Below are 12,480 nucleotides of genomic sequence, written 5' to 3' on the forward strand. Positions count from 1 at the left end.
GAAGTGTTCAGCTCCAGTCAATCTTTGGGAACGCTTTCTCCTTTTAACTCCCAGTATGTGAGAGCCAATTGTCATAATTCAGCTGTAAAAGAATATCACTCTGCATGTGCCTGCCTGCCTTCCTTTTTTTTTTTTACAAGACTAGCACTAAACTATGGATAAATTATAGCTGATATATCTCAATCGATTGTAGCAGCTTTCCATAAAAATAAACTAAAGTGAGTGTACGATACAGTACTTAAAGTTGTTTCCTAAAGTATCCAAGGCAATAGCTTTGGATACTTTAGGGCGTTTAATGTACGCCGCCCAGAGTAGTCGAATGACTAGATAAATATAATAAATAATTAAATAAATAATAGCCTTGGAGCCAAGGAAACCCACCTGCTGGATGAAGGATCAGACACTGCATGCACCATATCTGTGGAGAGTGCATCTAGAACACTGGTCAGGAACTCATTCTTCTTGGCTCCTGGACAACCTAAAATGAAAACAGATATTACTCCTTTATTGTTTACATTACTTAACTGCCTGTTGGGGGACCCGCATCTAGCTAGGAGCAAGGATACCAAGTCATATTATTGGCTTTTTAGAGCCATCTATGAACTTGTAGGAAAGCAAAATCAAAATAAAAAACAAAAGAGCACAGTCCTCTGAATAAAGTAACAACTACCTGAACACCAAACACAGTTACCATATGTGGAAATCAGTATCAATGGGATATGTTTCCAAATATATTTGTCCACAATTCCATTAACTGTAGTACATAGACTGCACACCTATATTATGAGGAAAGCCTCTGTGTGTGTGTGTGTGTGTGTGTGTGCGTGTGTGTGTGTGTGCGTGTGTGTGTGTGTGTGTACTTTGTGCTGTCAAGTTGGAAGTGATTTATAGCAGCCCTAGCAGGGATTTCAAATGAAATATTTAAGAAGTGATTTTACTACTTCCACTCCTCTAGTTAGTTTCCATTGCTGCATGGGGATTTTAACCCTGTTCTCCAGTGTCCTAGTCCATCACTCTATCCATTACACCATACTGGGAATGCCTAGGCACGGGGAAAACACTTATTTAGTAAGAGCTGCTCTGCATCGTCTGTGGGTTGATGTTTAAATGATGCTTGTAATTTGTTTTATCATAAATTGCATGGGAAGCCCCAGTGGGCAGGAAAATGATAAACAAATGCTTTAAATATATAAATACAGTATCGACTTCTATCAACCAAAGAATCAGATCAACATTGATACCCTAGCAAACAGGCATAGTTCTCATATCAAAACTAAACAAATGAGAATGTAGGGTTAGGGAGTCCAGAAATACAGTGGCTAGATTCAAGGAGGACATGTGACAATATATATAACAAACAGACCAGAGGCAAGAAGTACTCTCTCCCTCCCAGCCACTATCTAATTGGTTCAAAAGATACTAGATCACTACACGTTGCTTTAAGGCTCATATGTGCAGCATACTATGTCCCTATGTCCCCACTGCAGGCACACAGAGGGGCTTCTTGCTCAGGGAAAGTAAGTGAGATGATCAGTTAATGCAATAATAATAAAAACTAGAGTTTTCAGGGTTTGTTTTGTTCTTTACTTCAACATTCTCAACCTTAAATCTGTTCCCTAGTTCAGTGGTTCTTAACCTTGGGTTTCTCAGGTGTTTTGGAACTGCAACTCCCAGAAATCCCAGCCAGCACAGCTGGTGGTGAAGGCTTCTGGGAGTTGCAGTCCAAAAGCACCTGAGTAACCCAAGGTTAAGAACCACTGCCCTAGTTGGTAAGGAGATGATGTAAGGAGAAGCTTTTTGTGGGTGAAATGTCTATTAACAAAGGGAACTTTCAAAGTTTTTTTTTTACTAGATTCATTCTTCTATCTTAGAGGAATGAAGAAGAAGGAAGACTGGCAAGGGCTTCTGGGCGTTGTGGTCCAAGAACATCTGAGGACCTTCTTATCTTAAGGTCTATTTTAGATGACAAATCTCTTAAAACTGTATTGTATATATTTAAACATATTTCCACAAAATGGTGCACTCCTTGCTTGGGGCACTTAGATGGATGATGCTCCTAAGTAACTGCCTATTGATTACTCACCCAACACAATTTAGAACATAGGATACAGGATGTTCATGTCATCTACTGTGCATTCATGTTTTGCACCATCAGCAGATGCTGTTGAAGATCTTCATCCCCTGCCAAACCTATCGGATTGGAGAGCCAGGAGGGAATCCCAGAGACAGGGTGGGGAGAAAACTAAAAGGTTTGGAGGCAATATCGGAGCTCCGGCACCACTTTGGGGCGGCGGCGGCAGTTGCAGGGAGGGGGGGACGACAAATCAATTCTGGGAACTGTTGTGGCAGTGATCCAGCCTGGTCAACAGCATAGTCTTTCAAATCCCACAATGAGATCTCTGCAGAGACTGAATTCCTGGCGCCAAGAGTTTCATCTCTACAATAGAAGGCTGACATTGCCAGGGGTGGAGTGAAGGTTTTCCAGCAAGTAGCATTGAAGGCAGCCAGCTTTACCTAATTTGCCAGGGAGAGGACTTGAAATGAACTGCAACGGCACAAGTAACTGCCTGCCCCACCTAAAGGCAAAGCCATAGTCTTATTACAGCTCATGTAGAGATAATGTTTTATTCATTTTTCTGCCCAACCTCTTCAGTTAGAGGATCAGGCCATACCTGACTGATCTCTTCTATCACTATTCCTACTCTTTTCATACAACCAAGATACAACCAGACTTTATAGTTATTTGCTCAGAGGAGCAAATGTAAACCAGACAAATCTAGTTCCTTATCATCTCACATCTGGAACTACGCAAGATATAATATATGGGAATGAGCCAGATCTTTCTGATGTTTGGTCAAGCTTTGGGAAATCTTGCTAATACCTCTCCCCCCCTCCCACCACCACCCTGATGCATAGATCATTTTTTAAAAGTTTTTAAACAGAAGGATATTATTTTTCTTCCTTCTGCTTTGGAGTGTTTACTGAGTCTTGGGGCAGTTTAAGTTTCTCCAGATTCTGCAGATTAGAAATTACTAAAAGATGGATCCTAAAATGCTGCCAGGGGCTGTAGCAGAAGAAGCAAGGTTTATTATGACATTGCACTTCCCGTGATATCTGTCACGAGGTGGTGGTAACTTTCTTTTATATGGGGCTAATGCCAGGGGATGTGGTGGCACTGCGAGTTAAACCACAAAAGCCTCCGGGCTGCAAGGTCAAAAAATCAACAGTTCGAATCCATGTGATGGAGTGAGCTCCCATCGCTTGTCCCAGCTCCTGCCAACCTAGCAGTTCGAAAGCATGTAAAATGTGAGTAGATAAATAGGAACCACTACGGTGGGAAGATAACAGCATTCCATGTCTAGTCACACTGTCCACATGACCACAGAAACTGTCCACAGACAAACGCTGGCTCTAAGGCTTGGAAGTGGGGATGAGCACCGCCCTCTAGAGTTGGACACGACTGGACTAAATGTCAAGGGGAACCTTTGCCTTTACTTTAATGCCAGACTGCACATTCATGTCAGCAATGCCAGCTGGTGTCCTCCATCTGCATTGACTACACTGTATAATGACTTGGGATGAACAACTACAGTGGTGCCTCGCTTAACGAGCGCTCCGTTTAGCGATGAAATCGCTTAGCGGCGACTTTTTCAGAGCGTTTTTGTGCTTTGTTTAGCGATGGTCCCTATGCGCGATTTTCGCTTAGCGATGGTTGGGACCATGCCTCACATAGCGATTAAATTTTGGGCCCCCTGTTTTGCTTAATGATGGTTTAAATAGCCTCATGTCTGCTGTTTTTAAAATGTTTTTCTGTTATTTATAAAGTTAAAGTTTAATGTTTAAAATGTTTGAAATCATTAAGTGCACTTAATGAACCCTTTGTTAACCAAATTTGACTTTGTTCTGACTCTTTTTTAATTTGTTGTTGTATTCCCCCCCCCCCCCCATTGAGCTGCATTGAATAGGTTTCAATGCATTTCAATTGGGGAACCGCGTTTCGCTTAGCGATGTTTCCTATGGCGATTTTCGCTTAAGGACGGCAATTCGTTCCTATTGGAATGGATTATCCGGTTTTCAATGCATTTCAATGGGAAACCACATTTCGCTTAGCAATGAAATCACTTAGCAGTGATTTTTTCGGAATGAATTAACATCGCTAAGCAAGGCACCACTGTATTACTGAAAGAGTTTGAACAAAGGCTATGGCGAGAAAGTTCATTAATGGTACTATAAGCTGTTGCAATGCCACTGTCTAATTCTAATGTGACAAATGACAGCTCAGCTGGGCTATTTGCCTGTACTACTTTTAAGTGTATATCAACATCTGGAGCTTTCTCAGTGTTCACATTTTTGGTACAATTAGTTGGCTGTATATCAGTTTGTCATGTCACTGAGTAACATGTTGGAAGTTTATTTGAAAGGAAAATGAGGTGTAGTTTTGGACACTTTCCACTGTTTATCAAGCTGTTACATTTGCAAAATGAACATCTACACTGAGATTCATGTTGGAGGACTATATGTTAGCATTATATAAAAAACTGGGAGGTGCATAATATACTGATACGTTAATTCATGACAAAAGAGGTGAGAGTCAGGTACAAATTGAACATTCAGAGAAGAATTGAAGACAAATTGCTCCATAATTTCCACAGGAGCATATAAGGCAAAATTAAGACTTTTGTTTCCCTGAGTGGAATAAAAACAAAAGCAAAGCGTGCTGCTTATATACCGCCCCATAGCGCTTCAAGCACTCTCTGGGTGTTTTACAAGTTAATTATGCAGGCTATACATTTCCCCCCCCCCAACGAGCTTGGTACTCATTTTACCGACCTTGGAAGGATAGAAGGCTGAGTCAACTTTGAGCTGGCTATCTGGGATTGAACCCTGGGTCATAAGCACAGTTTTAGCTGTAGTACAGCAGTTTAACCACTGCGCCATGAGGATATAGCCAAGTAGTCTTAAATGTCATAAACTCATTAGGTTATCTTAAGTAGGTGTAATCTCTCAGCCTCAGTATCTCCCATTTTGGAATATCATTCCCTCTAAGAATGTGTTCGCGCGCCGAAGGGGCGAGGGAACGCCCTCGGAAGGCGCAGCGGGTTTGCTTCCCCCAGCGCCGGAAGCGCGGGCAGCAAAAGGCCATGTGGGTTGCTGACGCGAGCCGGCGCTATTTAAGGAAGCGCCGGTGCGTCATAGGAGGCCTTTTGCTGTCGGCGCAGAGGAGAGAGGCTGCTGGCTAAGGGTTTGGTGGTGGCCTGTGTTATTGCGGGGAGCTTCCCTTCGGCACGGACGGCTTGTGTGGGGGCTTTAGGAGGCGGGGAGGTTTGAGGGGGAGGATAGCGGAGAGGTTTTGCGGGCCGCGCCCGCGGCTTCGGATCAGCTTGGGGCTCCTTCCCTTCTCCCTCCTCCTCACCCCTACCCCTCTTGGTTTTGCCCAGTTCTCTCCCTCGTGTCTCGGGCCGGCTGCTGCGGGGATAATTAAGGGCACCAGATTCGCCCCGCGGTTGCTGGTTGGGGGGTCGGGGGGGCTGGGGCTGGGAGGGGTCAGGTCGCGTGGAGGTTTCGGCGCCCCGGCGTTCCCTCTGGGGTGTGGAGAGTTACCCCCTGGCTTTGAAGAGGGCTTGGCCTTATTGGGGCAGCTGTGTGTGGGGCGCTGGGGGTAGAGCAGTGCAGGGGGTGAGCTGGGAGCATTGGGTTACTGGGCGGCCCATAGATTAAAAAAAAAAAGTTACCCAGTGAAAGCACAGGGACTGGGGTTGGTAGCGGCCATTTTGTTAGGCCGGACCCGACCGCATGGCCTATTGTTGGTGGCCATTTTGAAATTAGTTTCGTTTTCAAAAAACAAACAAAAAAAGGGGACAGAAGGAGAGGGGAGAGTGGTGGAGACAAGGACGAGTTGTGGTTAGGTTTGGTGTAAAGGAGTTGTGGGTCTACATAGTTGGGTGGGAATTCTGACCAATTGTGTAGATACTTGCATAGAGTATATATGTAGATTTAAAAATAAATAAATAAATAAATAAATAGAAATAATATAAATTATTGGGTAAATAACTACATATAATTGCCTAAAAAAAATTAATAATAATAATAATAAAATAAAATTTAGGTTGGGTGACAGACTTTCAAGATGCCGCCCAAGAAAGGAGGTGGTAAGAAGAAAGGGAAAGAACCGGTGAGGAGACCGGTGGCGAGGCAGCAGTCACCCTTACAATCATCTTCTGAGGATGAATCTTGGGCCTTGTTAAGGGAGTTGCAGTCCAAGGTGGCCAGCATGGAAGCAAAGGGACTTGAGAGACAGGCGACTAGTGGCGAGGAGTTCTCGCCTCGCCGGTCGGCTAGAAAATCAAAAGGAAAACGGAGGGCTGATCTGAAGGCTCTTACTTGTGAGCTAACAAGGCGTTTTAATATGCTTGAGTCTGAGCAGGGTCATGAGCGGGGTGACCAAGATGGTGGTGAAGGCACATCGACAGAGCCGCTGGAAAAAGGACGGAGCAAGCGTAGAAGGACGGGGGCGGCAAGTTCTGCGGAGGCTGGTGAAGGCACATCATACGGGTATGACCCCTATGAGGATCCAGCTACATATACACCAGGGGCAGCTGAGGCCGTGCGGAATGAGAAGAGGGGTGAGTATGAGGGAACTCACAACACAGTGGCTCAAGGGGTATACTGGCCGTGGTGCGATGGACAACAACACTCCAGAGAATTTCCTAACATGGGGATGGCTTCTCCCATGGCATGGCCTGGTGGTTTTTGGCCACAGGTTGCCCCACAATGGTTTGGGTGGGGTATGCCGTTTACAACTCCAGATAAAAATGGGGCTATGAAAGAGGGTAGGGAGTTCAAGAGTACACAACACCCGGCGGTGCCCGACACTGGCTACAACTCAGCCCCATTTTTAGCCACGCCTTACACAGATTACAGTTCGCTGCTAGGCGATCACCTGACGCCTGCAATTAAGGAACGGATCTGGAAAGGCGATTACATTGACTTTTATGATCTTCTGAATAGGGAATATGAAGTGAAGGAGCTGGACAAAGATGATGAGAAAATTAAAGAAAAGCATAGGAGGAAGAGGCCAGACAGAAATTGGAATAATTGGGTTACTGGTTTTACTATATATGCAGGGGTGTTGGTTAAGATGCAACCATGGAAGGCCTCGGCCCTTTTTCAATATTATGACATTATACGGAGAGCGAAAGCTGAATTCGAGGGTCAGGCTTGGTTGCGGTATGATGAAGCATTCCGTATGAGGAGTGCTATCAGGCCGGAACTGCGGTGGGACGAGGTACACCCAGGGCTTTGGCTACAGCATATGTCACCAGCTAAAACGAACCTGGGTGACAGATTCGATTGCGGACACCTTAACATTAAGTTCGTTGGGAATACTGGTACCCGCCAGGGGGCGGGGCAGGCGGTTCAACCCCGCCTGCCTTGCTACGAGTTTAACAACAAGGGGTCTTGTAACAAGTCGCCTTGTAGGTTCAAGCATGAATGCATCACGTGTGGGGGAAAACACCCGAGATCCAATTGCTTCAGGGCTGGAGGACAGCGACAGGGCAAGCAAGGAGGTTTTGGTAGGAAACCTGAAGGGGGTGGCGGTCCTTCAGGAAAGGGGACCAACACCAATCAAAATTAATATTTTGGAAGAGGGATTGCTGCATTATCCCAGACAGGAAGATGCAGCATATCTGCGCTCTGGCTTTCAATATGGATTTAGAATTCCGGCAGTGGGTATGCGTAGGGCATTTTTCGCCAGAAATTTGAAGTCAGTACGGGGTATGGAGGAAGTAGTCCAGAGAAAGATTGACAAGGAGGTTAGCGAGGGTAGGGTCGTGGGGCCATTTTCTAGGCCTCCACTGGATGACCTGAGGGTATCGCCTTTGGGAATTGTTCTGAAGAAAACCCCAGGGGAATTCAGGCTAATACATCATTTGTCTTTTCCGGAGGGCGAGTCTGTTAATGATGCGATACCAGACGAACTGTGTTCTGTGCGGTATACATCATTTGATGAGGCAGTAAAAATGATTAGATCTTGCGGTAGCAATGCAGAAATGGCCAAGGCTGATGTGAAAGCGGCCTTCCGGATTTTGCCTGTTCACCCAACAGATTTTAATTTGCTGGGTTTTCAATTTCAGGGACAGTATTACGTGGATAGGGCCCTACCTATGGGTTGTTCAATCTCGTGTTCGACATTTGAAAAGTTCAGCACATTTGTGGAATGGCTGCTTCGGCAGAGGATTGGCTGTGGATTGACAGCACATTATTTGGACGATTTTTTGTTTTGTGGACAGGCAAACACTGGGAGGTGTCAGAAATTCTTAGATATATTTAGGGAACTGGCAGCGGAGCTGGGTTTGCCGCTGGCGGAAGAAAAGACGGAAGGGCCGTCAACGACCCTTACGTTTTTAGGCATAGAATTAGATACAGCGCAGCAGTCTTCAAGATTGCCGCAAGACAAATTGGTAAATATTAGGAGATTGGTGAGTAGTTTTAGGAATAAAAAGAAGATAACATTGAAGGAGTTACAACAAGTGGTAGGGCACTTGAATTTCGCATGTAAGGTTGTAGCGCCGGGAAGAGCTTTTGTACGGCGTCTGTCCAGCGCCATGTCAGGGTTGAGGAAACCATTCCATAAGACAAGAATAACAAAAGGTATGAGAGAGGATCTGGGGTTATGGGAGCAGTTTTTGGATCATTTTAACAGGGTTTCTTTTTGGAGATCTGACATGAACCTCAGGGCTGATGTCCAGGTGAATTCAGATGCTGCTGGGGCTTTAGGTTTCGGAATTTATTTTCATGGCAGATGGTGCGCAGGAATGTGGCCGGACGAATGGCATATGCAGGGCATTACTAGGGATTTAACATTTTTGGAATTTTTTCCAATAGTTGGAGCACTGTGGCTATGGGCCGAGGAGTGGTCCAATACTGTGGTGCGTTTTTGGTGTGACAACCTGGCGGTTGTTCACATCATCAATAACTTAACATCACGATCAGAAAGGGTTATGGATTTGGTGCGCGCCTTTACATTGAAGGCACTACAGAATAATGTTGTGGTGCACGCGCGACACGTGCCGGGCATAGATAATCGGATCGCTGATGCTCTTTCACGCCAACAGATCCAGCGTTTCAGGGAACTGCCGCCGGAAGCCAGGGATCTGCCAGAAGTGCTTCCGGCAGAGGTCTGGCAGATTGGCGTGAGGAAGCGTCGCGGGCGATAGGTATGGCTTTGGCCCCGAGAACAGATATAAAATATAGAATGGCTGTGACTGAGTTTTTGGAATTTAGGAATAGGGCACGATTAGATCAAGAGTGGCCAGCACCGGTAGGACACCTGCAGCAATTTATTGTGGATTTGTATAGACGGGGGCTAGCACCAGGGACTATTCAGGGTAAGTTAGCAGCATTGAGTTTTTATGCGAAGGCAAAAGGCCTGAAGGATTGGTCGGGTGATTTTAGAGTTAGGAAGATGATTGAGGGATGGTCTCGTGAACGGGGAAAGCTAAGGGATGGTAGGACTCCCATTTCCCCAAGGATTTTGGAAAGTTTAGTAGAACTTTGGGGTACCTTATGTAGGGATAGATACGAGCAGGCGCTTTTTCATGCGGCGTCGTTGGTAGCCTTTTTTGGGGCGCTACGTATTAGTGAGTTGGTAGCTTTCAGTAAGACGGACGAATCACGGACAGCATTGCAGTGGGATGACGTTGGGATTCGAAATGGGCAGGTTATAATTAGGATTAGGAGATCTAAAACTGACCAACAAGGCAAGGGTGGACGGATAAGGCTGGGACGGTGCAGTATAGAAAGGATCTGCCCCGTTCAAGCGGTAGGCCTCTTTATTCGTTTTAGGTCAAGCACAAGCGGTTATTTCTTTCAACACAAAGATGGAGCGCCCCTTACAAAATATCAGTTTTGGAAACTAACTGACATGGTGCTGGACAGAGTTGGTGTTCAGGGATTGAGATTTGGTACACATTCATTTCGAATAGGGGCGGCATCAACGGCAGCAGCTCTTGGATACGATGATGAGCGAATCAAACAGTTGGGTCGCTGGTCATCTGGTTGTTACAGGAAATATATAAGACAATTGCCTAACATATAGGTAGGGGTTGTTTTTGTCTTTCAGGTGGAGAGAGGCCGGGGGCGCGATGGAACATCATGATTGTAGGACACAGCTACGTATATTGGGCAGCTCGCTATGTGGCTGTTTCCTATTGGGGAAGTGACCTAGGGCTTGGAGCCCGGGCTTCGATTACTTGGAAGGGCATGCGGGGCATGCAATGGATTCAACTAGGACGTTTGACCAACTTTGGATGTTCGCCTCCGGACATCTTGATAGTTCACTTGGGGGGTAATGATTTGCCCAAGGTACCTGGTAAGGCATTAATATTGGATATTTTGAGGGATTTGGATAGGCTACATGCCTTATATCCCATGATGAGGATCGTTTGGTCAACAATCATTCCACGCTTAAATTGGCGTGGTGCGATTAAGGGGGACAGGGTAAACAATGCCCGTCGTTTGGTCAATAAGGAAGTTTGCAGAGGTGTCAGCAAACACGGCCTCGGTTCTGTGATTGGACATCGCAGAATTGGATCATCCAGTTTGGAGTATTTCCGTGAGGATGGGGTCCACCTGTCTGAGGCGGGTTTGGACATTTTTTTGGATGATTTGAGAGGGGGCCTGCTTGAGGAATTTCATCTTCTTGGTGGGTACATGGGACATAGCGGATGCTAGTCCTCATGTTTTGGCGGGTAGTGCAGGAATAACTGGTCGTCACGGTGTTTCCCTTTTGGTAATATTCATTAAGTAACAGTGCGTCAATGCTGACAGTTCCTGCGGATCGTGCGATTACAGGGCTGAAGGCAACTGAGGCGCTGAAACACTTTCGGACCAAAAAGTCATTAAAGGAGATGGCTGGAGGTACGGGGTGTTTTAATTAAGCCTTCCAGGTTCCACCGGTCGGTAGTACAGCTGGAACCTGGGGCTGGGACTCGCCCATTGGCATATAAGGATTTATTTGGTGTTATTTCCCCGCACTACCGCAGGCCCCCTCAAATATGGATATGGATTTTATTTGGTTTAAGGAAATTTGATTTGGCTAATAAAGTGTGGCCCAGGTTTAATACCAAAATAATTGTTGTCCGCGTCTTTATTTCGGGGCTTGGGGAAGCAATGTGTTCGCGCGCCGAAGGGGCGAGGGAACGCCCTCGGAAGGCGCAGCGGGTTTGCTTCCCCCAGCGCCGGAAGCGCGGGCAGCAAAAGGCCACGTGGGTTGCTGACGCGAGCCGGCGCTATTTAAGGAAGCGCCGGTGCGTCATAGGAGGCCTTTTGCTGTCGGCACCCGCCCGCCCAACCCTCTTTGTTCTAGTGTGTTTTGGGTCGCCAGTTTATGGGGCCGGATAGGAATTTTTGCCCTTCATCCTGATTGGCCGGTGGATGGGGGGATTTTTCGCCTATCCCACACTGGAACTGGGGAGGAGTTGTTTTTATGGTTTAAGGCGGGGCCGGCGGCTTCTTTCCCATATAAATTTGGTCACACTGGCGGGTAGTGCGGGAATAACTGGTCATCACGGTGTTTCCCTTTTGGTAATATTCATTAAGTAACAGTGTGTCAATGCTGACAGTTCCTGCGGATCGTGCGATTACAGGGCTGAAGGCAACTGAGGCGCTGAAACACTTTCGGACCAAAAAGTCATTAAAGGAGATGGCTGGAGGTACGGGGTGTTTTAATTAAGCCTTCCAGGTTCCACCGGTCGGTAGTACAGCTGGAACCTGGGGCTGGGACTCGCCCATTGGCATATAAGGATTTATTTGGTGTTATTTCCCCGCACTACCGCAGGCCCCCTCAAATATGGATATGGATTTTATTTGGTTTAAGGAAATTTGATTTGGCTAATAAAGTGTGGCCCAGGTTTAATACCAAAATAATTGTTGTCCGCGTCTTTATTTCGGGGCTTGGGGAAGCAATGAGCTTGGATGGTCAAGTGCCTGTTACTTTGGAACCAAAATCTGCAACCTAATCCTTTGGTCACAGTAGGAAAAATCACTGAGGGAAGTGGAAGGTTCTGAGGAGGAAATGAGAAGGTATATGACACCCCCCCCCGTCATTTGTATTTAAATCCTTCCTTTCCCTAAAAGGTATATACAAAACATATTTTCATTTGTTTAAATTGCTAAGAACTTTACAACGAATTTGGAAATATGCAAAAATCTGGAGGGTAACTAGAACCAATATTTGTATGTGAGTCAGATCAGTTCTCATATGAATTTCACAAGTACCAGATCCCTCAAGATTCCCTGAATGGTGTCTACTAGATGTGTGTTATATTGGTAAGTGACCAAAGGGGCCTCACTGCGGCATTAGAATGAAGTTTCACATATGGTAGAGCTAGGAAATCTACTCTTCACATTCTCTTTGCATGGCCAGCACAAGCTGTTCTGCTGCGTGAAATAGGAAGAGAAATGTCTCCTTGCCATCAC

At 45.9% G+C, this 12,480-nt stretch overlaps 1 protein-coding gene across 2 annotated transcripts in view; it reads right to left on the reverse strand.

Annotated features, from left to right (window-relative positions):
- The window catches only part of SMOC2 (SPARC related modular calcium binding 2), a 161,497-nt gene that overhangs the window by 8,221 nt on the left and 140,796 nt on the right, over positions 1–12,480 (reverse strand). For both annotated transcript variants that reach the window (XM_020801181.3, XM_072993989.2), the window contains exon 10: positions 382–478. In XM_020801181.3, the coding sequence (XP_020656840.1) occupies positions 382–478 (97 nt within the window). The remainder of the gene's footprint in view (positions 1–381; positions 479–12,480) is intronic.

The sequence above is a fragment of the Pogona vitticeps genome, chromosome 1 (genome assembly GCF_051106095.1).
Source record: "Pogona vitticeps strain Pit_001003342236 chromosome 1, PviZW2.1, whole genome shotgun sequence".
In the NCBI taxonomy this organism is placed as follows: Eukaryota; Metazoa; Chordata; class Lepidosauria; order Squamata; family Agamidae; genus Pogona; species Pogona vitticeps.